General features: G+C 39.6%; 1 protein-coding gene across 3 annotated transcripts in view; it reads left to right on the top strand.

Annotated features, from left to right (window-relative positions):
* DDX46 (DEAD-box helicase 46) overlaps positions 1-2,030 on the top strand; it is a 75,848-nt gene extending 73,818 nt beyond the window's left edge. For all 3 annotated transcript variants that reach the window (XM_055233042.2, XM_063611563.1, XM_055233043.2), the window contains one exon: positions 1,477-2,030. In XM_055233042.2, coding sequence (XP_055089017.1) covers positions 1,477-1,524 — 48 coding nt within the window. In that variant the 3' untranslated portion in view covers positions 1,525-2,030. The remainder of the gene's footprint in view (positions 1-1,476) is intronic.
* Positions 2,031-12,402: the final 10,372 nt, after the last annotated feature.

The raw sequence follows: 12,402 nt of genomic DNA, 5'->3' as shown, positions 1-12,402 counted from the left end.
AATAAAAAACATTACTAATATCTCAGAAGTCTTCTCTGTGTCTATTCTTGTCACTATTCATCTCCCGCCAACACAACCATACTTTTTTTTTTTTTTTTTTTTTTTTTTTGGAGACTGAGTCTTGCACTGTCACCCGGGCTGGAGTGCAATGGCACAATCTCGGCTCACTGCAACCTCCGCGTCCCACGTTCAAGCGATTCTCCTGCCTCAGCCTCCTGAGTAGCTGGGATTACAGGCGCACACCACCACATCCGGCTAATTTTTGTATTTTTAGTAGAGATGGTGTTTCACTATGTTGGCAAGGCTAGTCTCAAACTCCTGACCTCATGATTCACCTGCCTCGGCCTCCCAAAGTGCTGGGATTACAGGCCTGAGCCACCTCGCCCAGCCCTATCATATGGTGAATTTTAAAATCATAGATTAGTTTTTCCTGTTTTTGAACTCCACATAAGTGGAATCATGTGTTTGCACCTTTTGCATCTAGTTTCCTTCACTCAACATTTTGAGGAGATTGGTCCATGTTATTGCATGTAGCCATAATTCATTTTCGTGGCCATATAATATTTATATGAATATACAACAATTAATTTATATTTATATATTGGATTTGGGGGCTATTCTTATTTTTGGCTTTTATGAATAACACTTCTGTGAACATTATTCCTGTGCGTTTGGTATATATTAGCATGATTTTTTCCTTGGGTGTATACCTTGGAGTAGAATTGTTAATTATAGGCTAGGTATTGCTAAATAGTTTTCCAAAGAGGTTACATCAATTCACACTCAATCCAGAAGTGTATGAAAATTCCAGTTGTTCTACATATTTGCCAACACATGGTGTTGTCAGTGTCTTTAAACTTAAACAATGGCTTAATTTGATTTTGGAAAAAGCCCTTTACAGACTGCCTTTCCAGAGGAGGTAGACTTGTCCTTGTGTCTTTAGTGCCAGTTGCAGCTTATAAACACTCCGTACAGTGTGTACATTTCCTTTGAAAGGAAACGTTGTCTTTTCTCTAAGTGTAATTCTGAGAGCTTTTCTAAAATTCCCCTCACAGAGCATTCCTTTTTTTGTGGGGGGGTGGGGGTGGTTAGAAGTTTAATGAAAAGAGGGTTCACAAAACGAGGGAAAAAGTAAAACAGCTGTTAAATCATGTGCTTAATACTATTTCACCAAGAAGTGATCGAAAAGAATCTTGTGCCCGTAGATGCTACCACTATTAAGTTGATTCAAAACATAGTTGTTAAGGAATAGTTGAGTGAACAGAGAATTCATTAGTTATTTAATAGTTTTTCCTTTCTCAATGCAGTAATATTAACATTTAAAATTTTAAATAACCAGTAGTTTTATAAGTTGGCAAAGGAAATGATCTTAAATATTTCCTTTTGGGTTTGTTTGTTTGGTTGGTTGGTTCGTTTTTGTTTTTTGTTGTTTTGTTTTGCTTTCTCTGATAACATATCTTTTATTTCCTATTACAGCAAAATTCATACCAACCAACAAATAAAGGAAGATACAAAGTCTTATAGACATCTGGAAAAAAGATTTTTACCTGTGCTGGTCTATGATATATGTGACAGTTGCTGTCTGCAGTTTACAATGTATTGTAAATTAAGATTTTTAAAATTCTATCTTGCTGATTTTTTTTAAATATAAGAAACTGGTACTTGGTAAAGAAATCTGTCCGTAAGTACCCCCACAATCAGTCAAATTATATTTAAAGCCGGCCTGTTTTCAGAGTATGATGTCCTTTAATGTAAACTTAAATATCAATATTTTAAATGTCCGGATAATATTCTAGAGGTTTAAAAAATGGAAATATTTGAACTTTCTATTGAAGACAATAAAGTGCACAAGTTGTTAAGGGGCTATTCACTTTATCCTGTACTTTCAATGAAATTGTGATCATTTCCTAAGAAAAAGTAAAATTCACCATCATATTTTGTGTCCCCATCTTGAGCTTAAATGTTACATGACTCTGTGGAACAATATGAACTGGATTTAAGAATGTTATAATAGAAGTCTTACAAAATGGGTTGAGAGTTTTTGTTTCAATTTTTATCATCATAAATGGGCAAAAAGTAGTTGGACTAATTTTGGTTTTTATACAAGTAAAGGTTTAATAGTATAAGGATTTTTTCATTTCTTTACACTGAGTGTAAAACTCTACAAAGAGTTTTAGTATTTACTACTTTGAGGTTTCCCTCACAACTTCTGGCTCCATACCTAGCTCCTGTTTTATAATCTTCCTTAAAAGAAAGAGTGTAGCCTATAAATACTAAATATGATACCTTTTCCTTCTAGAAAGTGTTTGTTTATACATCTATACATGTTGTATGTACAAATATCCTACTACTTTTAATCTGATTTTTCTTCAGGATTATTGAGTAGGTTGTGAATTTTCTTTCTTAAAAATTGTAAAACATAATGGTACCCAAGTTTTAAACTTAGATGTGCTTCATCTTAGTGAAATTTAATTCACAAGGAATCATAAATTGTATTTTTGAGGCTGGGTGCAGTGACTCACACCTGTATCCTAGCAATTTGGGAGGCCGAGGTGGGCAGATCACTTGAGGTCAGGAGTTCAAGACTAGCCTGGTCAACATGGCGAAACCCTGTCTCTACTAAAAATACAAAAATTAGTCGGCATGGTGGTGGGTGCCTGTAATCCCAGCTACTCAGGAGGGTGAGGCAGAAGAATCTGAGCCAAGATCGCACCATTGCACTCCAGCCTGGGCGACAGAGTGAGACTATCTCAAAAATAAATAAATAAATAAATAAATAAATAAATAAATAAATAAATAAATAAATAGTATTTTTGAGCCTTCCAGATACAGTTCCTGAATATTCTAATTTAAATTGTTATAATTGGATTACCTAATATTCTTTTCAAGACTCCTGATGTATTAACTTCATGTTATTGTCACTTTTCAAAAAAGGAATTTTTTCAGGAGTTAAATAAAGTCAGCCTTTTATATCCAAGGGTTTCACACCCGCAGATTAAACCAACCACAGATCAAAAATAGAAAAAAAAGAAGAAAAAATAATGTAAAATTTTAAAAATATAGTTTAACAGCTGTAAAACAGTTTTACTATAACATTTACATTGTGTTAGGTATTTTAAGTAATTGAAAGGTTACAGTATACAGGAGGTTAAAGTATACAGTAGGATGTGCATAGGTTATATGCAAATAGCAAGCCATTTCATATAAGAGGCTTGGACATCCATGGATTTTGGTATAGAGGAGGGGTTTAAGGGGTGTCCTGCAGTCAGTCCCCCTCGCATACCAAAGGATGACTGTATATTTCTTAAATGGAGACACTTTCATTCTTTAAATATTCTTGACTTACAGTTTTTTAAAAAGAAAAAAATAAAGGCATACTATAGTTGTAAAAACAAATAATTTTAATAGTATATTCAGTGGCTGAAGTGATAGGGAGTATTAATCATTATTTCTTCAGTATAAAGTTATTCTTCCTGAAAAAGTAAGATATACCTGGGAAATATTCTTGGATCCTTCACACATCCACTTAATTTCTCGAAGGAAGAAAACAGACAAAAGACATGTAACAACAGAAACAAACCACTTACTGTAAAATTCCAGGAATTGTGGGCTCATTCCCTCCCTCTAGTTTATTTATTTGCTCATCTTTATCACCTAATGGTAGTTTGTTTTCTTTGGTAGAGGATATGGCACTCCCACATCGATGATAATTGGTGCTCCCTTCATTCAACTGGATCACTTTCAGATTCAGTTTTACATCGTTTTAGCATTTTGTTTGTATATCAGTTGTGATGAGCCACTGATAAAATTTTGTTCTAAAATGAAACATATTACTTTGTTAGTACATTTTTTAGTGTCACACTGACTTTTAAAATTTGAATGATGTACAGACTTTGTTTTTTTAATGCAATATGAATATTTGCTCATGTTTTCTAAATTCCTTATAAAATAAAATTAATTCGAATTCAATCTGCACTTTCTTAAAATTATCTTTCCTCGAATGCTTTTTCTTCTGTTTCTCTAATTTTGTTTATATTGGTGAGAGAAGTATACTTTCCGTATTTTTATTTAAAAAATTCTAGCAACTTATTACCCAAAATATTTATAATTCTGTTCCAAAAATGTCTTCCTGAAGAAGGCTCTTAAGTCTTTTATGTTCATTGTATTTAGCATAAGAGAAACATAGGTGAAATAATAGGTTTATTTACCAGTTGGGGTTTTGCCACAGTGACACTCTTACAAAATGGATATGTAGGCTGGGCGCGGTGGCTCATGCCTGTAATCCCAGCACTTTGGGAGGCTGAGGCAGGCAGATCACCTGGGGTCAGGAGTTCAAGACCAGTCTGACCAACACGGAGAGACCCAGTCTCTACTAAAAATACAAAATTAGCCAGGTGTGGTGGCGCATGCCTATAATCCCAGCTACTCGGGAGGCTGAGGCAGGAGAATCGCTTGAACCCGGGAGGCAGAGGTTGCAGTGAGCCGAGATTGTGCCATTGCACTCCAGCCTGGGCAACAAGAGCGAAACTCCATCTCAAAAAAAAAAAAAAAAAAAAAAAAAAAAAGGATACGTAGAATGAAAGAATAATAGCAGCTAAGTTCTCCCTCACACCTTTTGGATGCTTTACTATTTGATATATTTCTTTTTTTTTTTTTTTTTTTTTTTTTTTTTGAGACAGAGTCTTGCTCTGTTGCCAGGCTGGATTTGCAGTGGTGTGATCTTGGCACACTGCAACCTCTGCCTCCTGGGTTCAAGCCATTCTCCCGCCTCAGCCTCCCAAGTAGCTGGGACTGCAGGTGTCAGCCACCACACCCAGTTAATTTTTTTGTATTTTTAGTAGAGACGGGGTTTCACCATATTGGCCAGGATGGTCTCGATCTCTTGACTTCATGATCCACCGGCCTTGGCCTCCCAAAGTGCTGGGATTACAGGCACGAGCCACCGCGCCCGGCCACTATTTGATATATTTCATGTCTCATTGGCTTTGTTGGTGTACACAATGCACATGTGACTGCTAATCTTTTGTTTCGTTTTTGAGACAGAGTCTTGCTCTGTTGCCCAGGCTGGAGTGCAGGGGCACAATCTCAGCTCATTGCAACCTCCACCTCCCAGGTTCAAGCGGTTCTCCTGCCTCAGCCTCCTGAGTAGCTGGGACTACAGGCATGTGCCACAACACCCGTCTAATTTTTTGTATTTTTAGTAGAGATGGGGTTTCACTATGTTAGCCAGGATGGTCTCGATCTCCTGACCTCGTGATCTGCCCACCTCGGCCTCCCAAAGTGCTGGGATTACAGGCATGAACCCACTGCGCCCGGCCTAATCTTTCTTTTGAGTCAGGCAGTTCCTATGTATAGAATTGGGTTTGTTTGTTTTAAAGGAGAACCAGCTATTGAATACTTAGGATTTATAAATCCCATTCAGCTAGCTGTGGAGTCAGCTTCAAAGTAACAGCAGAATCTTGAGAAGCACAAACTAGAAAGGAAAACCGCCAAAGTTGTAACTCAGTTGTTTCTGACCTCTTTTTACTATTGGTGCCATGCTTTGATTTATAAAGCCATCTGCCAAAGTCCTTTAGTGACAGATGAGCATATTGTTTAAAATAGGAGGTTGTGGGGAAATTGTTGTCTGAATGAAGTCTAGGATAAATAGCTACACTTTATTTAGTAAAATGTGCCGTTTTGCTGCTTTTATAGATCATGCTAAGTTCTTTTTTTTTTTTTTTTTTTTTTTTTTTTTTTTTTTGAGACGGAGTGTCTCTCTTTTGCCTAGGCTGGAGTGTAGTGACGCAGTCTTGGTTCACTGCAACCTCCACCTCCCAGGTTCAAGTGATTGTCCTGCCGTGGCCTCCCGAGTAGCTGGGGTTACAGATGCTCACCACCACACCTGGTGAATTTGTATTTTGAATTTGTATTTTTATGGTAGAGACAGGGTTTCACCATGTTGACCAGGCTGGTCTTGAACTCCTGACCTCAGGTGATCCACCTGCCTCGGCCTCCCAAAGTGCTGGGATTACAGGCGTGAGCCACGGCGCCTAGCCAGATCATGCTAAGTTCTTAAAGCAGGCAAGAGTTCTGAGTGGCTAGCCCAATGTGGGCCATTCAAATACTCTTCCACTTAGATTTGAGTCTAGAGCTGTCAGTTCTTCACATTTTGGTACGTAGTTTTACGTACGAATGGGAATCTACTGACATTTTCTCATGCCTTCTGCTTCTGGCGTACTGAAGCTTATCTTTTAAAAAGGTGCGTGTATGTATATTTATGTGTGTTAAGTATCAGGAGTGAGAGAGTAAATGTATGTAGAGGGGTGAGGGAGAGTCTTAACTATTTAGTTTGGGTGTAACCATCAGAAAACAAACTTACTGAAGTAAGACGCTTAACTTGGAGTATAGCAACATCTTACATACTGGTTAATGAAACATCTGCTCTACTCTTAGGTCAGCTCTCTGGAGCTAAAGACAGCTACGTTTCCCTTACCAGGTAAAAATCCCCTGATATGTTGACTGTTATGGATATTTGAAGGCCTTCTAAAAATATATATAAATTTATAATTTTTCTCAGGCAGGGGTCCAAGTAGGAATGCTAAGAGAAAGTGTAAAGGTATTCTTCACAAAGTCCCCACAGTATTGACTTTCCCCTTTAAAAGTGCCTTATGGTTTAGCTGCTATGTGTGTGTGAGAGCATACTGTCAAGTTACATGACTGGTGAGGAATTTACTTTTGATTATTTTTCTTGAACTTGTTCTCTTCCAAATATGGCAACAACTTACAGGAGTTCATGATTTTTTTCAAACTCAAGCTTTAAAGAAGAAATTCTAACTTTGCATTAACCATGTTCTTTTGGGAAGAAAAAAAAATAAGTATGAAGTAAAAAGGGAAGTTTAACCTTTTGGGGGAGTTGGAACTCAACATTACTCTCACATGTTAGGATTACTTTAAAAGATAGAATTTCGGAATTTAAAAAACTAATCATTTTTAATGTATAGAAATACCTAGTTGCCCATGTTTTGAATATTAGTCTCTCTTCACAACTTTGCATACTGTGGAATAAGGGATATGTGAGAGGATTCAGTGTGAAAAACATGTTCTTTCCACAGAAAAAGCTTTTCATTTGAACTTGGTAGTGATTGGATTTTTAGCAGCTTTGGATGTTAAAGTATTCTTGGCCTTTATCCCTGAAATCCTAGGAGGCTCTCAAGTGCCTTCCAGCCAGTCCCAGAAACCTTGAAGGCAGCATCTTTTCTCTGTGCCTTTGCCTAAGGGAGTCTTCCGGGAGCTGATACTCCCAAAAGTATACTGTTGACTTTGGAAAAGAGTCCTCCCCATCCCTGAACCAGCCCTCAGCCTGTGTCTGTGGCACAGGATTTGGAAAGCTTGTCAGGGCTGGATGCTTGGGAGCTTTAAAGAGAGCATAAATTCCTCTGTAACTTTTTATTGGTCTAATTTTGCTCCTAAAAATGTGTCTGGGGTCAGGCACGGTGGCTCACGCCTGTAATCCCAGCACTTTGGGAGGCCGAGGAGGGTGGATCACCTGAGGTCAGGAGTTTGAGACCAGCCTGGCCAACATGATGCAACTCTGTCTCTACCAAAACTACAAGGCCAGGCACGGTAGCTCACTCCTGTAATCCCAGCACTTTGCGAAGCTGAGACAGGCAGATCACAAGGTTAGGAGTTCGAGACCAGCCTGGCCAATATAGTGAAACCTGTCTCTACTAAAAATAAATTAGCCGGTTTAGTGGCATGTGCCTGTAGTCCTAGCTACTCGGGAGGCTGAGGCAGGAGAATCACTTGAACCTGGGAGGCAGAGGTTGCAGTGAGCCAAGATCACGCCAGTGCACTCCGGCCTGGACAACAGAGCAAGACTGTCTTAAAAAAAAGTATATCTGAGGGTGGTAATCATTCTATGATACACATTTAAGTTTGAGAAATACTGGTAATCTCCACTTTTGCTCTTGGATTTTGACTGCCTGTGAACTAAAGCTGTGGTCTCCAAAGTGGGGTACGTGACAGTAATTTATTGAAAAGCAGGAAGAAGCCGGACGCTTTGGCTCACACTTGTAATCCCAACACTTTGGGAGACCGAAGTGGGCGGATCACTTGAGGTCAGGAGTGTCAGCCTGGCCAACATGGTGAAACCCAGTCTCTACTAAAAAAATACAAAAATTAGTAGGGCATGGTGGCACACGCCTGTAATCCCAGCCACTTGGGAGGCCGAGGCAGGAGAATTGCATGAATCCAGGAGGTGGAGGTTACAGTGAGCGCAGATCGTGCTAGTGCACTCCAGGCTGGGTGACAGAGTAACTCCATCTCAAAAAGAAAAGCAGGACGAAAATTTTGAAGCTTCTGTTTTTTGTTTTTTGTTTTTTTTTTTCTTTATTTTACTTTTAGAGACAGGGTCTTGCTCTGTTGCCCAGGCTGGAGTGCAATGGCATGATCATAGCTCACAGTAGTCTCAAACTCCTATGCTCAAGTGATCCTCCCACTTCAGCCTCCTGAATAGGTAAGTAGGACTATACAGGTGTGTGCCACCATGCCTGGCTAATTTTTTATTTTTTGTAGCAGTGGGGTCTGGCTATGTTGCCCAGGCTAATCTTAGACTCCTGGCCTCAGGCAATCCTCCTTCCTCTACTGGGATTACAGGCATGAGCCACCGCACCTGGGTCTATTTTTCTTTATTTATTTTTTTAAGTTGTAGAGTATTTATAAAAAACTCACAACCCATATGTGTTAAGTAAATATTTTTAAATGAAAGATACATTTTTCTAAATAAAAATAACTTAGTGAGAAGACTGTACTCATTTATTTATTTTTTATATCCTGATGTCTGGCTGGTCATTGAGAAGCTGCCTTTTTTTTTTTTTTTTTTTTTTTTTTTTTTTTTAAAGACAGAGTTTTGCTCTTATTGCCCAGGCTGGTGTGCAATGGCGTGATCTCGGCTCACTGCAAGCTCTGCCTCCCGGATTCAAGTGATTCTGCCTCAGCCTCCCAAGTAGCTGGGATTACAAGTGCCTGCCACCACACCTGGCTAAATTTTTGTAATTTTAGTAGAGACAAGGTTTTACCATGTTGGTCAAGCTGGTCTCGAACTCCTGACCTTAGATGATCCAACTGCCTTGCCCTCCCAAAGTGCTGGGATTATAGGCGTGAGCCACTGGGCCCGCCTGGCCGTATTTTTCTTTCTAAATATCATCCTTTCTTTAAAATTTTACTTTGTGTACGGTTATTGTTTTTGTTTTTGTTTTTGTTTTTTTTGAGATGGAGTTTCACTCTGTCATGCAGGCTGGAGTGCAGTGGCGCAATCTCGGCTCACCGCAACCTCCACCTCTTGGGTTCAAGTGATCCTCCTGCCTCAGCCTCCTGAGTAGCTCGGATTATAGGCACGTGCCACCACGACTGGCTAATTTTTATATTTTTAGTAGAGACGGGGATTCACCATATTGGTCAGGCTGGTCTCGAACTCCTGACCTCATGATCCGCCCACCCCAGCCTCCCAAAGTGCTGGGATTGCGGGTGTGAGCTACCCCTCCCAGCCTGTGTAAGTTTTTTATAATATATTGCTACATAATATATTGTTACTGTATTGGTATAACAGTTCATATACATAATCAAGTATGTATATTGGGAGGGTACTTGAACAACCTTGGGCTTGCTTAAATGCTTTATCTGTTTTTTCTTTTTTTTTTTTTGAGATGGAGTTTCACTCTTGTTGCTCAGGTTGGAGTGCAATGGCGCGATCTCAGCTCACCGCAACCTCTGCCTCCCAGGTTCAAGTGATTTTCCTGCCTCAGTCTCCCAAGTAGCTGGGACTATAGGCATGCGCCACCATGCCCGGCTAATTTTGTGTTTTTAATAGAGATGGGGGTCTCTCCATGTTGGTCAGGCTGGTCTAGAACTCCCGACCTCAGGTGATCCACCCGCCTTGACCTCTCAAAGTGCTGGGACTACAGGCGTGAGCCACCGTGCCTGGCCACTTTATCTGTTTTTTCATATATAAAATTCAGATATAATAACGTACATCTTAGGATTGTTATGAGGATGAGGTGAAATAATACATTTAAAGCATAAATATGCTTAAAGCGCATAAAAATAGTGCCTGGCATATGGTAAGCATTCAATAAATGTTGGCTGGCACTATTATTATAATGGGTGAATAGGGGTAGATTCTCTTATGCTCTCTGCTATACACTGAATGTTCGTATCCTCCCCCTACCCCCAAATTCATGATGTTGAAACCTAATTCCCAATTTGATAGTATTTGGAGGCCTTTGGGAAGTGATCATGTCATGAGGGCTAGTGGGATCAGTGCCCTTATAAAAGAGACCCCAGTGAACTCCCTTGCCCCTTCTGCCATGTGAGAACGTAGCAAAAAAAAAAAAAAAAAAAAAAAACCTGTGAACCAGAAAGCTAGCTCTCTACCAGACACCAAATTGGCCAGTACTTTGACCTTGGATTTTCCAGCTTCCAGAGAAATAAAATTTTGTCTTTTGTAAGCCATTCAGTCCGTTATTTTGTTATAGTAGCCAAAACAGACTAAGACCCTATCTTTCTTTTTAGTATTGATACAAAGCTATATATTTAGCAGGGACAGTCAGTTGTTACTGATAAGTTAAAATGTAGAAAGCAAGATTCATTTTTTTCCTATGTATATGAAAGTATTTAAGAACACTTGGGTTGGGTGTGGTTGCTCACACCTGTACTCCTAGCACTTTGCGAGGCAGTGGTGGGAGGATTGCTTGAGCCCAGGAGTTCAAGACCAGTCTGATCAATACAGGGAGACCCCATCTCTATTTAAAAACAAAACAAAACAAAAACACTTGTACCCTCAATTGAAAGGTCTTTAGAGGCAGCCAAATTCCAGATATAGACAAATATTCCTTTTATTCAAGTTTATATAATCACTATTTATCATTCAAAAGCCAAATTCACTGGTGATTTGCCTATGTGATATGGCCTATCTTGGGCCAGGCTGAAGCTTTTGGAGGAACAATGAAAAATGTTATATTGAGTTCAAATTGTATTTCAAGGATGTATACTTTTGAAGAAAAAATGTTGGGAGATAAGTGGAATAGTGTGGTGTTTAAAAGTGCACTCCAGGCTGGATGCGGTGGCTCACGCCTGTAATCCCAGCACTTTGGGAGGCTGAGGCGGGCAGATCACCTGAGGTCAGTTTGAGACCAGCCTGGCCAACATGATGAAACGCCATCTCTACTAAAAAAATACAAAAATTAGCCAGGCGTGTCGGCAGGCACCTGTAATCCCAGCTACTCAGGAGGCTGAGAGGAGAATCAGTGAACCGAGATCATGCCACCACATTCCACCCTAAGTGAAAGAGCAAGACTTTATCTCAAACAAACAAACAAATAAATAAAAGTGTACTCCAGGCACAGTGGCTCATCCCTGTAATTTCAGCACTTTGAGAGGCTCAGGTGAGGGGATCACTTGAGGCCAGGAGTTTGAGACTAGCCTTGGCAACATGGCAAGACCTCGTCTCTACAAAAAAAAAAAAATTGTTTAAGTATGGTCTTGTTGCAGATGAAGTACTGATAAATAACTATGCCCTTGAAAAAGTCTCTGCATTTGACAGTACATTATATATGTATTGTGTGTACTATAGCACCTCATTAAGAGCAATCTGGCCAGGTACAGTGGCTCAAACCTGTAATCCCAGCACTCTGGGAGGCTAAGGCAGGAGGATCTCTTGAGCCCAGGACTTCAAGACCAGCTTGGGCAACACGAGGAAACCCTGTCTCTACAAAACATACAAAAATTGGCCCGGCACGCATCCATAGTCCCAGATACTTGGGAGGCTGAGGTTGGAGGATACCCTGAGCCTGGGGAGGTTGAGCCTGCAGTGAGCCATGATCACACCACTGCATTCCAGCCTGGCAACAGAGCAAGACCCTGTCTGAAAAAAACCCAATCTAAGTTAATTTTCTAAAAACATTAGACCCACCATTCTTGTTGCACTTAACACCAAATTCCAATGATGTGTTTGATTGTCCATTTCAATGATTTCAATGGAATATGAGCTCCCTGAGATCACAGTCCATGTCCTATATTTTATATCCTTAGTTTTGCATTTAATAAATACTTGTTGGATTGTTTATGGTCACACAGCTAGTAAGTGGCAGACCTAGCATTTAAATCCGTATCTATCTTCATTCCAAAGCCTGCCTGTCTGGTAACAACAAATACTATATAGAAGATGTAGTTTGTGGTACATACATGGTATTTTAGTTTTTTTCAGTTTGGCCTGCTCATATCAAGCAGCATTATTAGAATATGTCAATACTGCTTTTATTATTTGTACTCTGCAGCTGAAGGGACTGGAAAGAGGATGCTGTTATTGTAGACACTAATGCAAGTGTTAAATTTAAGGAGTAACTTTACCTTTTTTTTTGAGAC

This window comes from Symphalangus syndactylus, chromosome 11 (genome assembly GCF_028878055.3).
Source record: "Symphalangus syndactylus isolate Jambi chromosome 11, NHGRI_mSymSyn1-v2.1_pri, whole genome shotgun sequence".
Lineage (NCBI taxonomy): Eukaryota > Metazoa > Chordata > Mammalia > Primates > Hylobatidae > Symphalangus > Symphalangus syndactylus.
Note: the sequence above shows the minus strand (reverse complement) of the source record. Positions and strands in the feature narration are given on the sequence as shown.